A 21,319-nucleotide genomic window follows, 5' to 3' on the forward strand; every position below is an offset into this window, starting at 1 on the left:
GAAAGAAAACCAAGGGAGTAGTCCACAGTATTGAATGCTGCTGTGAATTGAGTGAGATGAAGACCAGAGAATATTCATTTGATTTAGCCACATGTAGGCATTTGGTGACTTTCGGGTGAGGGCCATTTTAAGAGATGTGAGGGCCCACATTGGCTTACAGTATGTTAGAGAACACCTGGGAGGTGAGAAAATTGAGGTAACAAGCATAGACAAGTCTTGGTAGACCTTGGACTGCTAGGAGGAGGAGGAGGACGGGGGAGGTAGATTGGTTGGGTGTAGGGCCCAGGGACATTCATTTGAGTTGAAGGAGATTTGAGTATGTGAAAATGTTCATGGGACGGGTGGAAAAGAGAAAGAGAGGCCCAAGACAGAGGACGGAGAGAAATTAAGGATGAAATATTGGATGAGGTTCCTGGAAGACAGGAGGCCATGGGACCTAGAACACAGGGGCAGGGCCCTCTCTCCTCTGTGGGACAGGTTTGATAGCAGAAGTCTCTAGGGTTTCTGTCTGAATTGTTTGCTCAGAAAAATTAGGTTGAGTGAGTGGCTAAGCATGCGGAGGATTTGTGAAGGGAGGGAGAAGGATTAAATGTGGAGCAGAGTGGAAGAGGTTGAAAATGGCAAGTGGAGAGAGTGGGTTGACCACACAGAAATGGGATAACTTGGGGACAATTTGAGGGCCTAGTTGAGGCTGTAAATCGTCAATCCACTGTGGTACATGTTGACCATATTAGGCACTTCTCTGCACTGTGGCAGGAGCCAGCAAAGGAAGAGAGAGCTGCGTTTTCAGAGAAATTGGATTTTACCCAACAAATGCAGCAAAAGCCCAGGAAGTTATAGAGAAGGGGCTGACTGAGATGCTAGACTTTTACTCATGAGAAGACAGGAGGGGCCCTTCGATAGAGGAAAAGGAAAAAGGGCAGTGGAGTGGAACTTCTGATGAGGCTGGCAAATGGTTACAGTGGGGACAACCAGTCTAAAAGCGAGCTGGAAGGATAGGAGGTCGTGGTTCAAGTGCAGGATATCTGAAGGAAGGGTTTGGAAGATGGAGCCACTTCCAAGCATAGCCCTAGAAGTTGATGGACTTTGAATGGAGTAATGCAGGAGCAGTTTTTAAAAGACGACATTAAAGGAACTGAGATACCAGGGAATATGGGCAGGAGCTGGGGTGAGAAAATGTTCCAAAGTGTTCAGTGAATGTACACAGGTCACCAACAGGTAGATGGGAAGGCTGCTTCAGAGGTCTTCCTAGAAGATGAACGTGGCAAATTATGCCTTTGGTTCTTTTAAAGATAATTGTAAAAATATCAGTTAGCTATGTACAGTTGTGTCCCTGTCAAATCTTCTGAAGGTTGCTGATTTGTTTTGATGAGTGCAGTTATGTATGGAGAAGCAACAGCAGCAAGAGAAGGTCATGTTGTTTGTGCATGTAAAGGCTAGACAGACCAGAAAGGGAAGATTCCAGGCAATGGGAAGGATGGAAACTGGAGGAGAGGAGATGTGTAGTGGGGAGTGAGCAAGTAAGAGAGACAGTGGGGGAGAGCAGGCAACCACCACAAGGCTCTCCTTTGGGGACTTGGGGGAGAAACAGAGCTCTGCTTACAGGGGAGGTCTAGGAGGTTTTGCTTGGTGGCTTAAAATAAAAATAGTCTTTTAGCTATTTTTTTTTTCAGGGCTTGGCAGGGATGAGTCATCATGTCTGCTCTGAGTGTCGCCGTCACATCACCTGGGGTTGCTCAACTTGAGGGTAGAGAGGATTCCCATTCAAGACGTCTCGCTCACATGGCTGGCAAGCTGAGGCTGGTTATTGCCTGCAATCTCAGCTGGGGCTGTGGGATGGGAGCATCTGATTCTATCCCTGGGTTTCTCCATGGGCTACTTGGGCTTCCTCAAAGCATGGTACGTAGGTTGCAAGAACGAGCGTCCCAGAAAACCAGGGTGAGATTTCGTGACACTTTTATGACCTAGTCTCAGAAGACACAAATTGCCGCTTATGCTATACTGTCTTGGTCAAGGCAGTTTGAGGCCGCCTAAGTTCACAGAAGGGTATGTGGGTTCCACTCCTTGATGGAAGCAGAGCCAGAGTCACACTATGAGAAGAGCATGTGGGAGAGGAGATGGTGCTGTGGCCAGCTTTAGAAAATGCAATCTCCCACAAGCAGTTAAGTGGTCAACAATAATAACGGTATAACTTTTTGAATAACATAATTGAAAAGGTGGAACTAATTAGTACATATTAAAAACTACAGCATGATACTAGAAAATACACATTCTAAGGGATACAAAAAGCATTTACAAAAATTGAACATGTATTAGGTCACAAAGAAAACATCACTAAGTTCAACAAAATAGAGATGTTACAAACCACATGCTCTGATCATAGCACAGTATAACCAGAAATTATAAAAACTAAAAGATCCCTTCTCCGAAGACATTGAAAAATCTTCCATTAAAGAAATACCAGGTCAAACTGGAGATACGTGCAGAATTTATACAAATTATAGGAAGACTACTACATTTCAGAATAAATGAGCTATATTTAAAGCATTGGTCAGAGTAAATGCAGTCTTGAATACTCACATGTATGAAAGTGAAAGAATAAAAATAAATGAATGTAATTTTCAATTCAAGAGCTCAGTATGAAACACCAAATTAAGACAAAAGAAAGCACAAAGAAGGAAACAACACTAATATATAAAAGTAGACGTTAATGAGGGAGAAAAAAACCTAGATCAAGTGAATAAGTCAAAATTCTCTTTAAAAATGAATGAAAGCACTAGGCAATTTAATCAAGGGAAAAACATACATATGTATGGTACAATGGAAATAACAATACAGAAGAAATTTTGCAAATCAAAGGGTTTACTTTACATGTGTCTACTGAGATGAATCTGAAAAACTAAATGAAACACATAATTTTTTGAAAAAACACAATTTGCTGTAATTGACCCCAATGGGAACAAAGAGCTTCTTGAAGAGATAATGTCTAAGAAGAAAGAGAATTATGAAGAATTTAACCTACATGAGATCACTAGGCACAGGTAGTTTCATAGAGAATTTCTTCAAAATTTTAGGACCATACAGTCCCAACACTATGTGAGTTGATTTAGAGCAAAGAAAATGAAGGAAAACGTTGGATTTATGCTGACAATGTCAGCGGCATAAATTACAATTATTGTTCAGTGCCCCTTAACAAACACTAATGTAGAAGCCCCAAAATAAAATACTACCAAACAGACTCCAAAATCACGAGAGGAAAATGCACCAGGTTCCAAGCAAGGTTTATTCTGGGACTGCAAGGTGCAACACTAAGAAATCTTTTAATTTAGCATTTTAATAGGCCTAAGGGAAAAATTATGTAATTATTTGCAGAGATGCTGAACAAATCTTTGACAAAATCAGACAAAATTATAATAAAATGGAATCATACATAATTGGGAAAACCTGAGGCATTCCAACCACAGTCAAGAACAGTCTAAAAATGCCCAAAATGTCCATTACCACTTAATACTGTCCTGGAGGTTTTAAGCTATGCAATGAATGAGATGATCGAAATAGAGACTAACAAATGGAGAAGAAGGAAAATTATCTCTAGTCCCAGGTGACATGATAATATACCAAAAGAACCCTAGGGAATTGGGGGTAAAACTAACTGAAACACTAAAAGATTCTACAACGATGTAGGGTATAAAATGAAGATGCAGAAATCAAAAGTCGCCACATGCACACACACAAAAATGAGTTAGAAGATACAATGAAAGGCAAAACAAACTTCATTTATAAGAGCAGCAAAAAAGGAAAACATATTCAGGAATAAAATGAAGGCTTATCCAAAATCTACATTTTAAAATGCTGTAAAATGCTTCTTAAAGACACAAAAGTAGAGTTGGACTAGTGGGAAGAAATGCCTTGTTCCTTGTTAGGCCTTTCCAATCATCCTCCATGTGTTAGTTCTTGCAAAGCTCACTTATAGATTTAATGCAATCTCAATACGAATATCAAAAGTTCTCCCTACTTCACAATGACACCTGCACCCCAATGTTCATAGCAGCACTATTTACAATAGCCAAGACGTGGAAACAGCCTAAATGTCCATCAACAGATGACTGATAAAGAAGATGTGGTATATTTATACAATGGAATACTATTCAGCCATTAAAAAGAATAAAATAATGTCATTTGCAGCAACATGGATGGACCTAGAGAATGTCATTCTAAGTGAAGTAAGCCAGAAAGAGAAAGAAAAAATCATATGAGATCGCTCATATGTGGAATCTAAAAAACAAACAAACAAACAAACAAAAAACCCAAAGCATAAATACGAAACAGAAATAGACTCACAGACATAAAATACAAACTTGTGGTTGTCAAAGGGGTGGAGGGTGGGAAGGGATAGACGGGATTTCAATATTGCAGAATAGATAAACAAGATTATACTGTATAGCAGAGGGAAATATACACAAGATCTTATGGTAGCTCACAGAGAAAAAATGTGACAATGAATATATATATCTTCATGTATAACTGAAAAAGTGTGCTTTACATTGGAATTTGACACAACATTGTAAAATGATTATAAATCAATAAAAAAAGTTACAAAAAAAAGGTTCTCTTTTGCCCTGCCGGACATATCAAGATGATACAATACCTATGGAAAAATGCAAGTATAGGTACAAAAATGATGAAAATAAAGAGCTTCGAGGGAGAACTGCCCAACAAGATATTACAGTATGTGCCAAAGCCTCTATAATTAAGACAGTGTGGTGTTTGAATATGAGTAGACAGACGAACCAATGGAAACAAACAGCAAGTCCAGACTAGATCCAATAACATATGGAAATCTAGGGTATGATAACAGTGGTATTCTGAATCAGTGTAGTGTGGGCAAACACGGACGTTTTACTAAATGAACCGATCGTGAGGAAATTAACACTTTCTAACTTAAGTTTAACATTAACACTATTCAGTTAACGAAGATGTGAAGAGCAAATTTCCCCATAGAGGACATAATACAATTGGATCTCTATCTGATAACAACCAAAAAACAAATCAGTTCTACATGAACAAAGATGTTAAAATGCAAAATAAACTTTAAACAAGTGACTTACAAGAAAAAGAAGGAGAAAGATGTTATGCCCTGAAATAACTAAAGTTATTTTAGTTTTTTTTCTTTGGTGGTGGTGGGGAGATAATATGGTTTATTTATTTATTTTTAGAAGGGGTACTGAACCTTTTAGAAGAGGATTGAACCTATGACCTGGTGCATGCAAAGCATGCAGCTCTACCACTTGAGCTATAAATGACAAAGAAAGAGACAGGAAACCACAGGCATAAAGATTAGTATCCCAATATATAAACGACTTCTGTAAATGTATAAGAAGGCCATCCTACCGAATTGAAAAAAGGTCATGACAGCCAGCGAGACCTGTCCTGGAAAAGGAAATTGAAATGGCCAATAAGCATCAAAAGAAAAAAGAGCTCAACCTTATAAGTGACTGGAGAAACGCAAAAGAATACCCCCACCCCACCCCACCCCACCCCCACACACGGAATTTCACACCCACTAAAGTGGCAACCTGAAGTCTGACTGCACCAAGTATTTGGTGAGTCTAGGGAGCCAATGAGCGCTCAGCCAGCCGGTGGAGGAAGGGAGGAAACAGTTTCGCCGTACTCACTAGCCTGCGACGACGACCCAGCCGTCCACTCCCTTAAGCTTGCAAAACATGTTGCGCGTGGGCCGGACATTAGAATATCCCCAGCATCACTGCTTTTCGGGGCTCTAAAGCAGAAAGTATCCCGACGTGCAGGAACCAGAAAACGGAGGAGCGAACTGAGGCGTGGTTCCACAACGGTCTAGGATGCGGCGGGGGAAATGAAAGCACTGTGGCTCCAGGTCCTAATACAGGTAGCGCTGGTGACACCACGTTGAGTGAAAAGAGCAAGGGGCAGAATACCAGAGAGAATGGGCTGCAATTTAGCGTCACACGCAGACAGCGCCAGAGTAAGCAAGGATGGTGAAGGATGCACACACGTGTCCTTAAAAGACGAAAACCCAAACCTGGAAGACGGGGGTGGGAGGGTTCCCCCAGTACGCGCCTGCGGCTGGGCTATTCCTCCGCAAGGGGAAGGGGTGAGTGGAGAGGACCCCAGGAGGAGGGTGACTAGGAGTCACCAGGGGGGTGGAGGCTTGAGCACCTGTTCCTGGCTCCCGTGTCCTCTTGTGACTTCCCAGGAAGAAGGCCCGGGAAACGCCCTCTGAACGGAGGTCCTGGAACCCCCGGCGCAGGTCCCCAGCCTGGGCACCTTCCGCGGAGGGCGGTCCGGCCAGGGGGCGGGGGCTCGGGCGAGGCCCCGCCTCCCGCGTGCGCGCTGTGCCGGCCAATCAGCGCCGCTCCCGCCCAGGAGAGGCCTGCTGGCTCCTGAGGGCTGTCGGGAGGCCCTCAGAGGAGCGTCGCGGAGGTCGCGGTGTGGAGGTCTTGGTGCGGCCGGGGGCGGGGCCGGGGCCGGGGCCGGGGCCGGCGGCGGGGGCGGGTGGTGGGATGGAGGGAGGGGCAGAGAGATGGAGGGGCCGCAGGGAGGCCTGGAGCGGGGGTGGGGGCGGGGGGGGGGGAGCGGGGCGGGCGGGGTGAGGGGAGGCCGGCGGGCCGCACTGTGCGACCTGGGCCGGCCGGGCGGCGGGGGGACGGGGCGTCTCCTCAGACGTGAGGGGACCCGGCTGTGGAGCGGGGGCGGCCAGGCTGGCCGGTGAGGTGGCGTCCCCCGGGGCTGCCACAGGACGGGGCGAGGCCCCTGAGGGCGGGGGCGGGTCGGACGGTCCCCACGTCCCGGGAGGGTGCGGGCGGGTGCACAGGGGCCGTCCGCCCGCGGCCCCCGTCCTTCCTGCCCGGTGGCCCGGCGGGTCAGTCCGGGCCCGCGAGGTCGTCCTGGGGCCCACTCGGCGTGTGGGGAAGCCTCCCCCTCCTACCTCCCCCCCACCCCCCCGCCCCGACCTGACCGTCCCGGGCCAGGCGCAGACTGGTTTATCCCCCATCCGTCCCGAGGGACCCTTAGTTGGGTCCTGCCCGTGGCCGGGCCTCCCGCCGGGAACCGAGGGCCAGGGGCGGCCTCTGTCCCTCCCTCCGTAGGGGCCAGAATCTGGCGGAGGGGCCCGGCGCTCAGATGTCCGCGGGCGCGGGGTGGGTTGTGTGTGGGGCGCAGGCGCCAGCCCTCCGTCCAGCCCCGGAGGAGGGGCTCGCAGTCACCACCTGCTTTGTCCGCTCCTGGTCCAGCCGGAGACACGCGGGCACGCACACTCTGATGTGCGCAGAGGACCCTTGCCGGGCATCGCTCGTTGACCCTGTGCCCGTTTCTTTAAGTTTGTGCTCACAAGGTGCAGGAGAGCTGTCTCTGCCTGGGAAGAGACACTTAGGGATGGCGCCGGCTGAGAGGAAGCGCCTGGGGAGGGCTGCGAAGGCCCCGGTGGAGGCTCAGGGTATGGCAGCCTGTGACTTCGGGAGACAAGAGAGAAGAGAGCCGCGTGGGTCAGAGGGTGTTCCGGAAGGTACGTATGGTCCATCGGACGCCTTTGCGGATAACAGCGCACGGGGGCAGGGGCCGTGTCCCTCAGGTCACTGCTCTGAGTCCTCGACATTGTAGCCAGTGAAATCCATGTGCCTGCAAAGCCGTGTCGGGTCCTGGGGGTTGCCCACTCCATCCTCCTATTGGACACCCGGATTGCAGAAGCTTACATGGCAGCTCTTCCTCATGCTTGCAGGCCCTTCTTTCCCAAATATCTCTTCTGGGCTACATGATTTATGCTGACATTAAACCCTGAAAGGCTTGTAACAGTGTCTCCATAAAAAGGACCCGGTCCCTGATCTGACTTCATCTGACCTGCACATACGTGAGTCCTTTCATATGTCTGCTTTAACAGCTCTTGGTGGCACTAAGCCTGAAACCCTCCCCACTGAGGATATTTCTCCGTGAAAACTGATCACAATACCATGCTTCGTTTTAAAGTGTTTTCCATTTTTATTTCAATGTAGGAAACAACCGAGTCACTGATAATTATGGGGGAATAAATCCTTCTCCAGGAACATTGGAGGAAGACTTGCGGTAATGTTTTTATGGCAATTTTCACCTGCTAGGTAAAGTCCACTTGGCTCATGTAACAAGTATTCTCTGTGAAGTCCTTGCATGGGGCATTTCTTTCATAACAAGTATGGTCTTTCATGTATCTTTATTTAATAATGTTTGATATAACTTCTTCACAGGAATGAAGTACGGGAGATGCTGGAAGGATTTCAAGGTACGTTTGAGTGATATTTACAACTAGAGAACATTGTTTTAAACTATATAGCTTTTATAAATGGAAATGTTTATCCCTGGATTACATCCGTTGCCCTCAGATACTTTTTTTTTTTTCTAGACAGGTATTTAGTGTGATTCGACGTTACAGGTTTCCGTTACTTGCCTTTTGAGTTGTTGATGTGGGAAGTGAAAATGATACTAACAGTGATGCCAGTCTTGCTTTTTGAAATGATGCCTGTCTTATACCTTTTAAATGTCTTTGCATATTGCTGAGGCGGCATTTACCCATTTTGATTTGAATATATGGGAAGAAAATAATTTTCAACATTAATCTTTAATGAATAAATATTTTCTATGTAGATGACATTAAACGGGCTCTTCTTGCAAAGAGAAAAATGTTTGAGATGAATATGAAAGCTTCTATCAGCACCACTAATGCAAAAATTGGGCATGTTTGGAAAACACAACTAGAACAAAGGTAAAGTTGGTGGTTTTTTTCAGCCACAACAACATTTGTATAATTTCTTAGTGTTCACTGGTGCAGATAACCTAAGGCAAATACTATCATATTGCATTTTCCAGTGAAAAACACATTTTGCTTGATTTTTTCCCTAAGCAGATAAATTCTTTAGTTCGGTAACCTCACTCCTTAACAGAATTGAGATGTATTTCCTAGAAGCCACTAAAGATGACCTTTTCCCCCCTTTCAAATAACAATTGAGTTTTTGTCAGATGAAATTAATTTATATTCATTCTACACCCATACTAGCTGAACGTAAGGTAAATGTCTTCAATCATTATCCTTGTGATAGTTAATTGTATTGTTATGTAGAAAAGGTTAATCTTATATTGTGAAAAGTTCGTCAATTTTAGCGGAACTGTGTTCACAGTTCTTTTTTCAAAATCATTGTTGTGCCAAAGAGGGGAAGTATTTGAGTGAAATATTCCTGTTTGGACATCTCTGATGAATGGATGTAGTAACCTCATCGAATCTACTTACTGTATTAGAACACACAAGTTACTCAGTAAGAAGAAGTGAAAAGTAAACTGCTTTCAGATGAATGAATTTTTATGGGAAATTTATAGTACAGTAAATCTTCATTAGTTTTCAGGAGGTAGAGAGCACGTGACATAGCATTTGTGTTATTCAGTTAGGAATAGTCATTTTGGAATTAAAGAGTAAATCATCTACTTAACCTTTCTGTTTCCCATGAGACTGTTTTAGCTGCTGTTATGCTGTCACTGCCTTCTCCTTGTATAGTGTAAATTGTGTCAGGTCAGTTTTGTTTTGAGTGTGGTTAATGTTTTCTCATATCTTATGAAGTATGACAGTGCTCATTGTTACGTTTTACAGGCAGAATCTTCATCTCCGATATTCTCGGCAGCTTCGGACTTTGCTTCGGGAGTGGAATATAGACGTGCAGAAAGCCCAGGAACAAGAAGAAAAACTAGCTGTTGGTATCAGCCTTAGCTTTCACATTAGCTCGTTGTATCAAAGTCTCGAGTAGCAGTAGCTCAGGCAATAATACAGGAGAGAAGGTAGAGCCCATGAACCCAGAGTGGAAGATGTAGTGATGGGAGCCTGAATGTTCTGTTTCGGTTGCTTCTGTCTGTTTAGTGGAAATAGTAAGTTTACCAGTTGGGAGTTAGGACGGTGGAGGAAGTTGTTGCCTTTTGAAGGCAGAGAAGGCGGGTTAGAATTGTTTCCCCCCCCCCCCCCCCGAGAGGACTAGGGAAATCTTGTTGCCAGGCAGCATTAGGGATCTAACTTAGGTTAGTGTCATAGTGACCGTGAATTTAAAGTGTGAGACGACTTGGCATAGTTGTGGCAGAGCAGCTGGAGAGGTGGATTTTCCCCAGGTTGGGGTTTAGCCGTGCAGATTGACAGAGTGAGAAGGGGCCAAGGTACGTGTGCAAGGGCATAGGTATAATGATTGACCATGGAATTTAAGCTGGGAAGGAGGAAAGGGGAGGTCATGAGAGTCGGGGCTGGGGACAGTGAAAAGTCTTAGGATCCCGACAGAGTATTGATTGAACTACATGTAGCAAGGAAGGGAATGAACTACAAGCTGGGAGGTAGTGATTGAACGCTGGGAGACATGGAGAAACAGCATAGTGCAGTGGTCAAGAGCCTGGACTCTGGAACCATACATGTTTGGGATGCAATTCTGTTTGACCAGCGGTAGCTGTGAAACCAAGGACAGATTGTTTGCCTCTCTGCCTGAGTCTCCTCATCCATGAAAGGGGACACACTAAGAGTCCCTACCTCGTAGAGCTGTTTTGAGGTTTGGTGGGGCTTTTTTGAATTTTTTTTTATTGATGTATAGTCAGTTTACAATGTTCTGTCAATTTCTGGTGCACAGCACAATTTTTCAGTCATACATGGATCTACATATATTCATTTTCATACTCTTTTTCACTGCAAGCTACTACAAGATATTGAATATGGTTCCCTGTGGCATACAGAATAAATTTGTTTATCTATTTTATATATACCAGTCAGTATCTACAAATCTCGTACTCCCAGTTTATCCCTTCCCACTCCCTTCCCTGCTGGCAACCACAAGTCTGTATCCTATGTCTGTGAGTCTGTTTCTGTTTTATATGTGAGTTCATTTGTCTTTTTTTTTTCTTTTTTAGATTCCACATGTGAGTGTTATCATATGGTATTTTTCTTTCTCTTTCTGGCTTATTTCACTTAGAATGACATTCTCCAGGGACATCCATGTGGCTGCAAATGGCATTATTCTTATCATTTTTATGGCTGAGTAGTATTCCATTGCATAAATATACCACATCTTCTTTATCCAGTCATCTGTCGATGGACATTTAGGTTGTTTCCATGTCTTGGCTATTGTAAATAGTGCTGCTATGAACATTGGGGTGCAGGTGTCTTTTTGAATTAAGGTTCCCTCTGGATATATGCCCAGGAGTGGGATTGCTGGGTCATCCAATAAGTCTATTTTTAGTCTTTCGAGGAATCTCCATGCTGTTTTCCACAGTGGCTGCACCAACCTGCATTCCCACCAACAGTGTAGGAGCGTTCCGTTTTCTCCACAGCCTCTCCAGTATTTCTCATTTGTGGACTTTTGAATGGTGGCCATTCTGACTGGTGTGAGGTGATACCTCATTGTAGTTTTGACGTGCATTTCTCTGATAATTAGTGATCTTGAGCATTTTTGCATGTGCCTATCGGTCGTATATTATGTCTTCATTGGAGAATTGCTGTTTTGAGTTTTAAATGAGATCATATATAAGAAGTTTATTTTAAATGGTTTGGGAAAGTACCTGACGAATAGTTCCCATGTAAGTGTTTGCTCTTGTTAAGATCATGTAGATGTTGCAGTTACTGGGAAAGACAGAATCCAGGGTATGACTGTGTAATGACTAGTGAGGGGCTAATGTAGGGAAGAGGTCAAGATTATTGTTGGAGATGAGGTCAAAGGGCAGAAAGGCTAGCATTATTGGAAGGGCCATCTGTGTGCACATTGAAATGATCAAGAAGTAATACATGTTTTGAGTATTGTTAAGAAAGAATGGTCCTCTGTAATTACTGATTGGAAGGATCATTAGGTGGCGTTTGCCTACCTGTGGTAAACACATTATTGGAAGGGTCATTTGTGAGTTTTGAAATCAAGAATCAAAACATGTTTTCATGATTGGTAAGAAAGAAATTCTCCTACTCAATGACTGTTAAGATAGGATTATGATATGGTTTTGTAGAGAAGTAGTAAGCACAATTATCTAAACTTGGTCATAAAAGTTGTTAAAACGGGAAATGCTAACAAGCATTGAGTTAAAGAGTGTTCCTTTTAAATGTAATGTATAATTATGCTCTCCAAATATTAAATGTTACCCACATTTTATCACTTTCCTATTCTGTTGTATTTGTAGAACATGTTTCGAGAGCAACGAAAGATTCTTCGACAAGCTAGAATTGTTCAGTACCAGAGACTGAAAAAAATGAAGAATTTATATGAGCAGTTCTTAAAGGTCTGTTTTGTTTGGTAACACACTAGATTCTTATAAAAATAATCTGTGTGTAAAAGTAGAAGATAGTATGTTTCTTTCCATATGTATGGGAAATGAACGTTTAGGTTGTTCTGTTAAATTGTTAACCGTTTTACACTTTGAATTCATTGTTCTGGATTTAACAAAATTAGTAAATGTGTTCTTGGTTTTAGGATTCACTAATAGTTTTGGGGGAGTCAGTTAAAACAGGAAACTGTGAACTGGGAATTTTATCTAAGCATATATGTAGCATGAAGAAAACTGATACTTTATTTACAGTTTAATCATAACCTTATTGTTCAACAATCAGTTTTTAAGAGATCAGCAACAAATATATAGTGGAAAGTAGGAAGTTTATAAATCATTCCTAGATGTCTTTTGCTTGTCTTATGTTAACAGTTACTGCTAAATATGAAGCAGGCAATTGTAATTAATGAATAACTCTTCTATTTTCAGATGTATTATATGAGTGTTTATGCCATATCTGCTTTTAGAATATGTGACTAATAATGACCTTCTATATAAACTTATAATCATATGAGGCCTAAGTGTACAACTGAATGAAAAACCCAGAGGAAGACTTAATGTTTGTGGGTTGAGAATGATCTGCCGAGATATTTGCACATTAGCACATTGCCCTTTTCTCCCCGCAGATATGTGTGTACTGTGTATGCTTATCTAGGAATAGATGGAATCCTGCACATTACCCTTCTTTTTTGGTGGTGGGCAGGGCTGGGAAGTGTTCTTTTCTAATGATAATCTTATTCAAAAACATGATGTTAATGTCACTCTCTTTAATTGAGATGGTTTAGGTAAACTAGCAAAAGGCTTTTAAAATAGATATTCTTTAAAGAACTTTAGAATCATATGTCTACAAAGGAGTTATTTTAAAGGCATATCTAAGTAGACAAGATGTTGCTCTAATGCTCCCTGAGAACCGTTTACTGATTGGTGTGCAGATCTGATAAAGTACCCAAGAAGATTGCTTCTAAAGGTTATTACTAAAGGCCAGCACTTATGGTAGTAACGTTAGTGTTGTCTTTGGCTCCTCCAAGTCCCTTGTCCTTCCCACCCAGCAATTACTAGGCCCTACAATTTTCACCTCTGCAACTGTACTTTAATTTCTTTCTTCCTTTTTTTTTTTATTGAAGTATAGTTGATTTACAGTATTGTGTTAGTTTCAGGTGTACAGCAAAGTGATTCAGTTATATATATATCTATACTTTTCCAGACTATTTCCCATTACAGCTTACTACAAGGCATTGAATGTAGTTCCCTGTGTCATACAGTAAATCCTTCTTGCTTATTTACTTTAGGTGTAGTAGTTTGTATCTGTTTAATTTCTTTCTTTGAATTCCCGCTGCTGCTGCCCTGGTTCAGGACCTCACCATTCCTTGCTTGTACTGTTACACTGTTTCCTGATTTCTGTCTTCTCCAATCCATCCTTCGCAGTTCTGCAACATGATCTTCCAACAGGTATCCCTTCCCTCCTGAAAACCTGTCATTAGCTGCCCAAGTTTAAATCCTCAGGTATTCAACGTGTCCCCCATAACAAAACCCTCTCTTTGTAGTTTCATACTTACATTCTTTTTTTCCTCCCACCCCTCCAGAGTAGTTGCTTTCTCTGCACTAAGTCACCATTACCTCCTGGCTTTGCTTATGCTCCTGCCCTAGATTACGTTTAATTCTCTCTTTCCTTTACCTAGTGAAATCTTATTCTTTCTGCCAACTAAATCAGAATCAATCTTATTTTCCATTACATGGATTTGGCAAGTTGTGTTTCCTTAATTGCTATAAAGTGTTTGTGTTTGATGTTTTTAATCTCTAATTTAAAAAATTAAAAAACCCAGGTAGGCCTGGAAACTCCCCCTCCCTCGGCCCTGGAAGACTACTATTCAGATTGGATGTACTAGATCACCATTTGTTGAATGAGTAATAAATATTTAAAACGTAGGTTTGTTTTTCATAGCTTAATGAGGTCACATCACAGATCATTTTATTCTCTCGAGCAGAACCATGTTACATTGATTATTATAAGTGCATTGTTACCTGGTGTTTAGACAGCTTATGAGAGAGTTTTTAAGTTGTGGTATTTCATTCTGTGGGACTGTCATTCTCTTTTTTCTTTTTTTGCTCCACCGTGACCTTAAGTGTTTGTTAACAGTTTTGAGCAAAGGGTACTTCTGTTGTACCGCTATAATAATCATATTTGACTCAAAAACGACATTTAGATTTCTTAAGTGGGTATTTTGATCTCCATGATTTGTTGTAATGTTTTTATTTGGAATAAATAATGAGTATCCTTTGAGTATTAGGACTTGTTACTTTTGAAATTTAATGGTACGTGTTTAGAACGTGAGATGAAAAGTGGTGCTTCATCACTGAACTAGGCTTTTTGTTTTAGAGTATGGAGGAGTTAGACAAGGATCATGAACTTCTTCTTACTGATGAGCAAAGCGAAGTTAGACAAGAAATGGCCAAGCTGCAAAACAAAATTATGCTGGAAGCTGTAAGTAGTGTATACTTGATATTAAGAACTATGGAGGGATGTGAGCATTGGGGTAAAGTTTTTGTTGTTGTTGTTGTTGTTGTTTTACAGAATGCATATAACAATTACCTAAATAATATGCAAATATTTAATATTTCCTTTCTTGAAACAGCAACACCTAGACCTGGCAGTGGTTGAAAGTTATCTCCAAACCCTGTTACTCTGAGGACCTTGAAGAAAGAAGTGGAAGCTAAATTACATGACACAAATGTAACATCAGCCACGCTGAATCACATTACAGTCATTTAAACATTGTAGCGCAAGTCAGTATAGCCTGTTTATCATAGCCTGTTCGTGAAGTGCAAGACCCTCCTTTCTGTTTAAACTCACATGAAACAGAAACAGTTTGTGACTATAATCAGCAATTCCCAAATTATATGTATCAAGCTTTCAGCCCTTTTTGTCAGTAATGCTGACGTTCTGTACCTAACACTGTCAAATGACTTTTAGCAATAAAGATGATTTAATTTTAGGTTTAGCCTCAGTGCATCTGTATCAGCCCCAAAAGTTTCAGCAGCACAGGTATAGAAAGAAGGCTACATTGTTCTTCCTTAAGGAAAAAAATCAAGGACTATAAAATCCATTTGATCTGTGCACCACTTTGTATTTACTCATTCGTTTACAGAGCCGATTCCACTGGGGAAAATTATTTCAAAGGAAAATCTCCTCTATTGCCATATAGAAATTATTAAAAGCATCTTAAATTTCTGTTTTTGAATAAACTGAACTGCTAAAAACCATTAAGGGAAGAGAACTAGCTACATAAATATCAGTGCTGAGACATGGGTTTGTGAATATGTCATTTCCACAAAGACATCACAATGTCATTTAACTGGTGTTGGTCCAGTATTAAATGACACCTGCCCTTAGCACAGATTGAAAGTGCTTCATTAATATATACATACACATAATTACTTACAGTCCAAGTGTTTCACACCTGTCTTTACATACAAATTACCTAGAGTGCTTGTTTTCAAGTTTAATATTCATTGACTATGTGAAACATTGATTTTGAATTCATCTAAAAACTTGAATAATTAATTCTTGTGCCTTTCCTTTTGTAATGGGCATTTTTTTTTGCATTTAAGGACATAACACTCTCTTCATTTGGACACATGTTATTTAATCAACATGGTATTGTTTTGGAATATATTTGAAAGGAGTCAGTTAAATGTGTTCTTTTTCTGAGTTACTGAAATTGCTTTCATGAATCATTCAAAACAAAATATTCCCATTTGGAGGGGAGGAGTGACTTTTTCTTGTTTTTCTGTGTGTTTTTCACTTTAATCCTGGCCCCTAATACCACTCTCCTCTTTGTTTCAAGGTTTTCCAACTTTTTAAAAGCAAGCCAGTATAGATTCTCTTTTTCTAACTCTAATAATCTATATAGGAGTAAGTGAATCCTCCACCGTTATCCACTATATGACATTACAGAGAGAGTTTAATTGCTCAATTTTGCATTTCCTTTCTTTCTTTCTTTCTTTCTTTCTTTCTTTCTTTCTTTCTTTCTTTCTTTCTTTCTTTCTTTCTTTCTTTCTTTCTTTCCTTCTTTCTTCCTTCCTTCCTTTCTTTCTTTCTTCCTTCCTTCCTTTCTTTCTTTCTTTCTTTCTTTCTTTCTTTCTTTCTTTCTTTCTTTCCTTCTTTCTTTCCTTCTTCCTTCCTTCCTTCCTTTCTTTCTTTCTTTCTTTCTTTCTTTCTTTCTTTCTTTCTTTCTTCCTTTCTTTCTTTCTTTCTTTCTTTCTTTCTTTCTTTCTTTCTTTCTTTCTTTCTTCCTTCCTTCCTTCCTTCCTTCCTTCCTTCCTTCCTTCCTTCCTTCCTTCCTCCCTCCCTTCCTTTTCTTTCTTTCTTTCTTTCTTTCTTTCTTTCTTTCTTTCTTTCTTTCTTTCTTTCTTTCTTTCTTTCTTTCTTTCTTTCTTTCTTTCTTTCTTTCATTCTTTCTTTCTTTCTTTCTTTCTTTCTTTCTTTTCTTTCTTTTTTGTAAAGGACTCTCCTTTTAACCCAAAGCATGTGTTGGTATATACATGTAAAGCTCTATTTCGGACTTCTCAGAAGGTCTTCATTTGAGAATTTTGCCATTAGACACATAGGCAAAGTAAGTATTCCAAAGGTCCTTGTGGGAGTTCTAGTGTTAACCTAATTTTATGTGAGAGTGCAGAGGCAATGATCAGTACATAATGTACTTAGTGATCACACATTTGACATTTCTCTCATCCCATTACAACCTCAAATGAGTAAATACCTACCTGAAGCATTTTTGGCTGATATGCTCAAGGGGAGAAATATTTTGCCATTACTTACATATTTATATAAAATGTGCCAGCATGTATATTATTTATGTACATTATAATCATATATATATAGTCTAATAGATCTCTCTCTATATATATATATGTGTGTGTGTGTGTGTGCATATGCATGTATGTATGTATGTATGTGTATATATGTATGCATACACAGACTTTATCTTTTAGAACAGTTTGAGGTTCACAGTAAAACTGAGTGGAAGTTACAGAGACTTCCCATGTACTTCCTGTCACCAAACACCCACAGTGATGAGCTTACATTGGCACGTTATTATCACCCATAGTGCATACTTTACAGTAGAGTTCACCTTTGGGTACTATTTTTCTTTTTCAGTGAGCAGTTGTCTTTCATGTCACCTGTCCCTAGCCACTGTTTGATTTTTCATAAAAGGGAGCATTAAATGCCCACTATTTTGTGACAAAGAAACTTTAACTCAGAATATCAGGAAAAGTAACCCTAAAGCAAATGTCAAGATTCATTTTTTTCCCTCTCCAAACTGGTAAGACAGATTTCTTTTACTAAATACAAATTTTAGACAATTGCAGTTAGAGCTTCTAAATTGTAAATTCTAGCTGGTAGACTAATGCACGTTTCCTTTTGTTCCAAAGTAACTAAACACCTACTTTGCAAAAGTGGCTAATGTCAAGGAAGTAATTCCTTCCAATATCGTTTGAGTCAACAAGTGCAGCCATGCACTTATGTAGTACCATGATATAATACTTCAATTTACAGTCATCAGAATAAGTGTCACCCTTTTTTTTGCAATCAAAATGAGCATGGCAAAAATCCTACATGTCCTGATTTTATTATCTAATCCTTCAGCAGCGTAACCCCAAATGTCTGATGAGGATTTCTTTTTTGGCACAGAGATTGCTCTTTTGATTCCAGTGGTTCCCTTTCTTATCCTCAGGGTTGAAATTGACTTTTTGACCATATTTCTGATTAAATGTACAGAGTGCTGCACTCTCACTCTGATCCTACCTGTGAACTTAAATATTGAGGATTACACTGGGGGTGTCTCCTCTTCTCCTTTGGCTATTAGTCAGTTACTAAGCTTGTGAACCTGATCAGGTGCTTGACAACGTGATGTCTTGAAGACTATCAAAATGAAGATGTCTTGACATTTTACAGGCACAAAACCCTGAATATGCCATCATACAAACGATGCCATGACCTTTAGAAGCAAAAACAAAATGTAAAAGGTTTTTACAAGTCTATCTTTTCTAAAGCAGTGGCTATTTTCCTGGTATCCCTTAAATCTCAAACGCTAGCCTAACAAACTTTCACTGAAGATAGTACATCTTAGAGTGCTTCCCTGTATTTCATAGTTGAACCTCACTGGAGTTGCATGGACTATGCAGGGCATTTCCGTACAATGACAGAGACTGAGTCACAGAGGTAAAAGGACTAGGCTGAAATGCTAAAGCTTGAAAGCCACGGAAACCAGCCCTTCTGACTCCAGCTTCTGTCAACTTTCTGCTGTGCAAAGAAGCCACGGATCTTCTACCCGAAGGGTCCATCAGTCATTACCATGTAGTCATCTCATTCTGTCAGATAATTATCTTATTCTTTTGGGGTTATTTCTAAGGATATAAAAGTCTTGAAATAAACACCATAGTTGAGGAGAGGCACATAGAAAACTGTGGTTCATGCAAAATGTAGGGGCATCCTCAAAGATAGCTCTTTTCAAAGTTTACCCACAAACCGGAGGGCAGGTGGTTTCCTCCAGCAACTGAAGTCCAGGAGAAAAAGGAGCCTCCTGCCTTTGCCTTTTGAACAGGGGATTTTCCTGACCCAGTAGGGACAAACCTTCATGTTATCTCCCTGACTTCACTTGAATGACTCCTTCTTGCCTCCCGCCCACCCCCTCTTTTAAAAATTGAGGTATAACTGATATGTAACATGTTAGTTTCAAGTGTACAATGTAGTGATTCCATATTTGTATATATTGCGAAATGATCACCACTGTAAAAACTAGTGAACAGCTTTGTCCCCTGCAGATGTCCTAGCGATGCCTAAAGGCACACTGCCTTTGTTTGACATGGCGTTTTACAGAAAACTCAAATTTGACTTATGTAGACAGGGCTTGCATCCTCAGTTCACCATAGTGCCCACAACTGGGGTAAACCAGGCCAGTTCATGCCTTTACAAAATTGACCTTGGAATCTTTTCCTACCTAATACTTTAGCTACGTATTACCAGTTCCATATGGTAATACATCTCTAAGTACATAAAGGAGATTCTAATGTAGATATTCAGATATTTTGAATGATCACCTCTATATATTAAATTTGGATTGCTTTGTAGCCTTGAAAGTATATTTTTGGGGTTAGCAGATCAAATAAATATTCTAGTTTCCGGACACTTTTTAGAATATTGACTGAAAAGCTGTTTCACTGGTCACCTCAGAGGGTTAATAATTACATCTCACCACCACAGGAAGAATGGAAGACTTCTGAATGGACTAAGAACGAATACAAATTTATTAATTTATTTGAGGAATAGTGTAGTTATGCCAAAGTAAAGGATAATCGGGGGTGCTCCAATGGTCCGCAGACTTAGCACAGACCAGACAGAGAGTTTTTAAAAGTTAAATTTTACAAACAGGGTGAGATTTTCCGAATTATCAAAAGATTCACTGCAGGGTTTCCTTCATGTACTCTCTTGTGTGCTAGTGTAATACTAGCCAATTGATAAAGCCGACCGAGACGCAGAAAAATGCAACACGATTGTTCAGAACCACCAAGAACTGAAGAGCAAACATGAGGATAACACATCCCAGCAAAATATCAAATTGGATAACGCTGCATTTTCCTATGTGGAGGTGGTACCGATGATGATTCTTCTTCCTTGGATGATTAGGTTACTCGCTTAAGCCCTAACATTCTGTATTTTATAACCATTTTGGAAAATGTATGGGTAATCCACATCCCTTTGTTAAGCACAGTGTAATCAATGCAAATTTAATCTTTGCTTGGTGACCCACAGTCATCATTATGAATACAAATGATGTGCTCTTCTCAGAGACCTACAGATACATAGGTCTGCTTGCTTCTCACGCAGAGTGGTCTTAGAACCCTGTGCTTGGTTGTCCTGTCTGATGGCCTTTGTTTCCTGAGTAGTGGCTGACAGTTCTTGATGCATCAAATTTCCACTTCAACTAGCGCTGCCCCCATCAAATTTGATGCTATCCATTGCAAGCTGGCGATCATTTCATCATGGTAATAACAAGCTTGTCTGTAGTCCTGTGGCAGAGTAAAAAGATTTAGACATCTTCCACTGTTTCTTTTCTTTTGGGGGGGGGTGAGGAGTGAGAAAAGTGTAGTTCCTTTTGAGGTACCTAGTTGTGTTTTTGAGGCTGTCGTTTGTTGGCAGCTTGGCCTCCAGCTACCAAGAGCTTCTACTGTGTGTAGAAGTGTGGGCCATTTCTACACACAATACAATGATTTGCAGGTTATGAGAAGCAATGTTAATTACACTTCAGAAGCATTTACTGTACAGGTTTTAGAAATTGAGGCTGCTGCTGTCTCATTATGCTGATTTCATAATGATGAAATGATTCTTAAGCATAGTGTTACCTGACATCTGTTAAAATAAATAAGACCTCAGCAGGCAATTGCTTACTTACCACTGCTGCCAATGGAACAATATACTTGTCTAAAACAATTATAAAAATATTAGTCTAAAAATAAAAGAACCTGGCCAGTAAACACAGTGACTTGAAGATGCAGTTCACTTTTGGTCATACGAGGTACGTATAAGAAAGTAAGTGAATTATCCATCTGTGAATTCACGTGAATGTAACTTGATGAAAAATCACTGTATATTTATTTCACTAATAAATTTTAAATGTTTTAGCTTTTATTTTTAAGGCGGAGAATTAGTTACAACTTTGATTCAAGATTCAGGCAGATAAGGATAAAGAGAGCATTTAATGTGCTGCTTAATATAGGAATACTGATTCTCAGACTTTTCCAATTCATGACTGAGGAGCCTATTAAGGTTTCTAATACTGAAATTCCTCAATGTCAGAAGATTGTCATGTATAACAACAGTTAAAGCAATAATTAAAGAACTTCCTTTATAGGAAAGTAGTTGGTCTCCCTGAATACAACATGAACACATATCACGGGTCTCAATAGTTTCCCTTGAGCAAAACAGCCAACC

At 40.7% G+C, this 21,319-nt stretch overlaps 1 protein-coding gene across 3 annotated transcripts; it reads left to right on the top strand.

The window, feature by feature from the left end:
* Positions 1 to 6,400: 6,400 nt before the first annotated feature.
* LOC140692065 (synaptonemal complex protein 3-like) lies at positions 6,401 to 15,320 on the top strand. Of its 3 annotated transcripts, none has more exons than XM_072956857.1 (9): positions 6,401 to 6,479; positions 7,356 to 7,540; positions 8,025 to 8,094; positions 8,253 to 8,287; positions 8,650 to 8,767; positions 9,644 to 9,743; positions 12,184 to 12,282; positions 14,705 to 14,809; positions 14,961 to 15,320. In XM_072956857.1, exons 2-9 carry the CDS (start codon positions 7,411 to 7,413, stop codon positions 15,012 to 15,014), a joined length of 711 nt encoding a protein of 236 aa, XP_072812958.1. In that variant the 5' UTR covers positions 6,401 to 6,479; positions 7,356 to 7,410; the 3' UTR covers positions 15,015 to 15,320. The 3 variants fall into 3 exon arrangements, with proteins under 3 accessions (XP_072812958.1, XP_072812959.1, XP_072812960.1); XM_072956858.1 differs by having other exon boundaries at positions 6,407 to 6,473; XM_072956859.1 differs by lacking the exon at positions 6,401 to 6,479 and adding an exon at positions 6,687 to 6,744.
* The last annotated feature ends 5,999 nt before the right edge of the window (positions 15,321 to 21,319 follow it).

The sequence above is a fragment of the Vicugna pacos genome, chromosome X (assembly GCF_048564905.1).
Source record: "Vicugna pacos chromosome X, VicPac4, whole genome shotgun sequence".
Taxonomy (NCBI): domain Eukaryota; kingdom Metazoa; phylum Chordata; class Mammalia; order Artiodactyla; family Camelidae; genus Vicugna; species Vicugna pacos.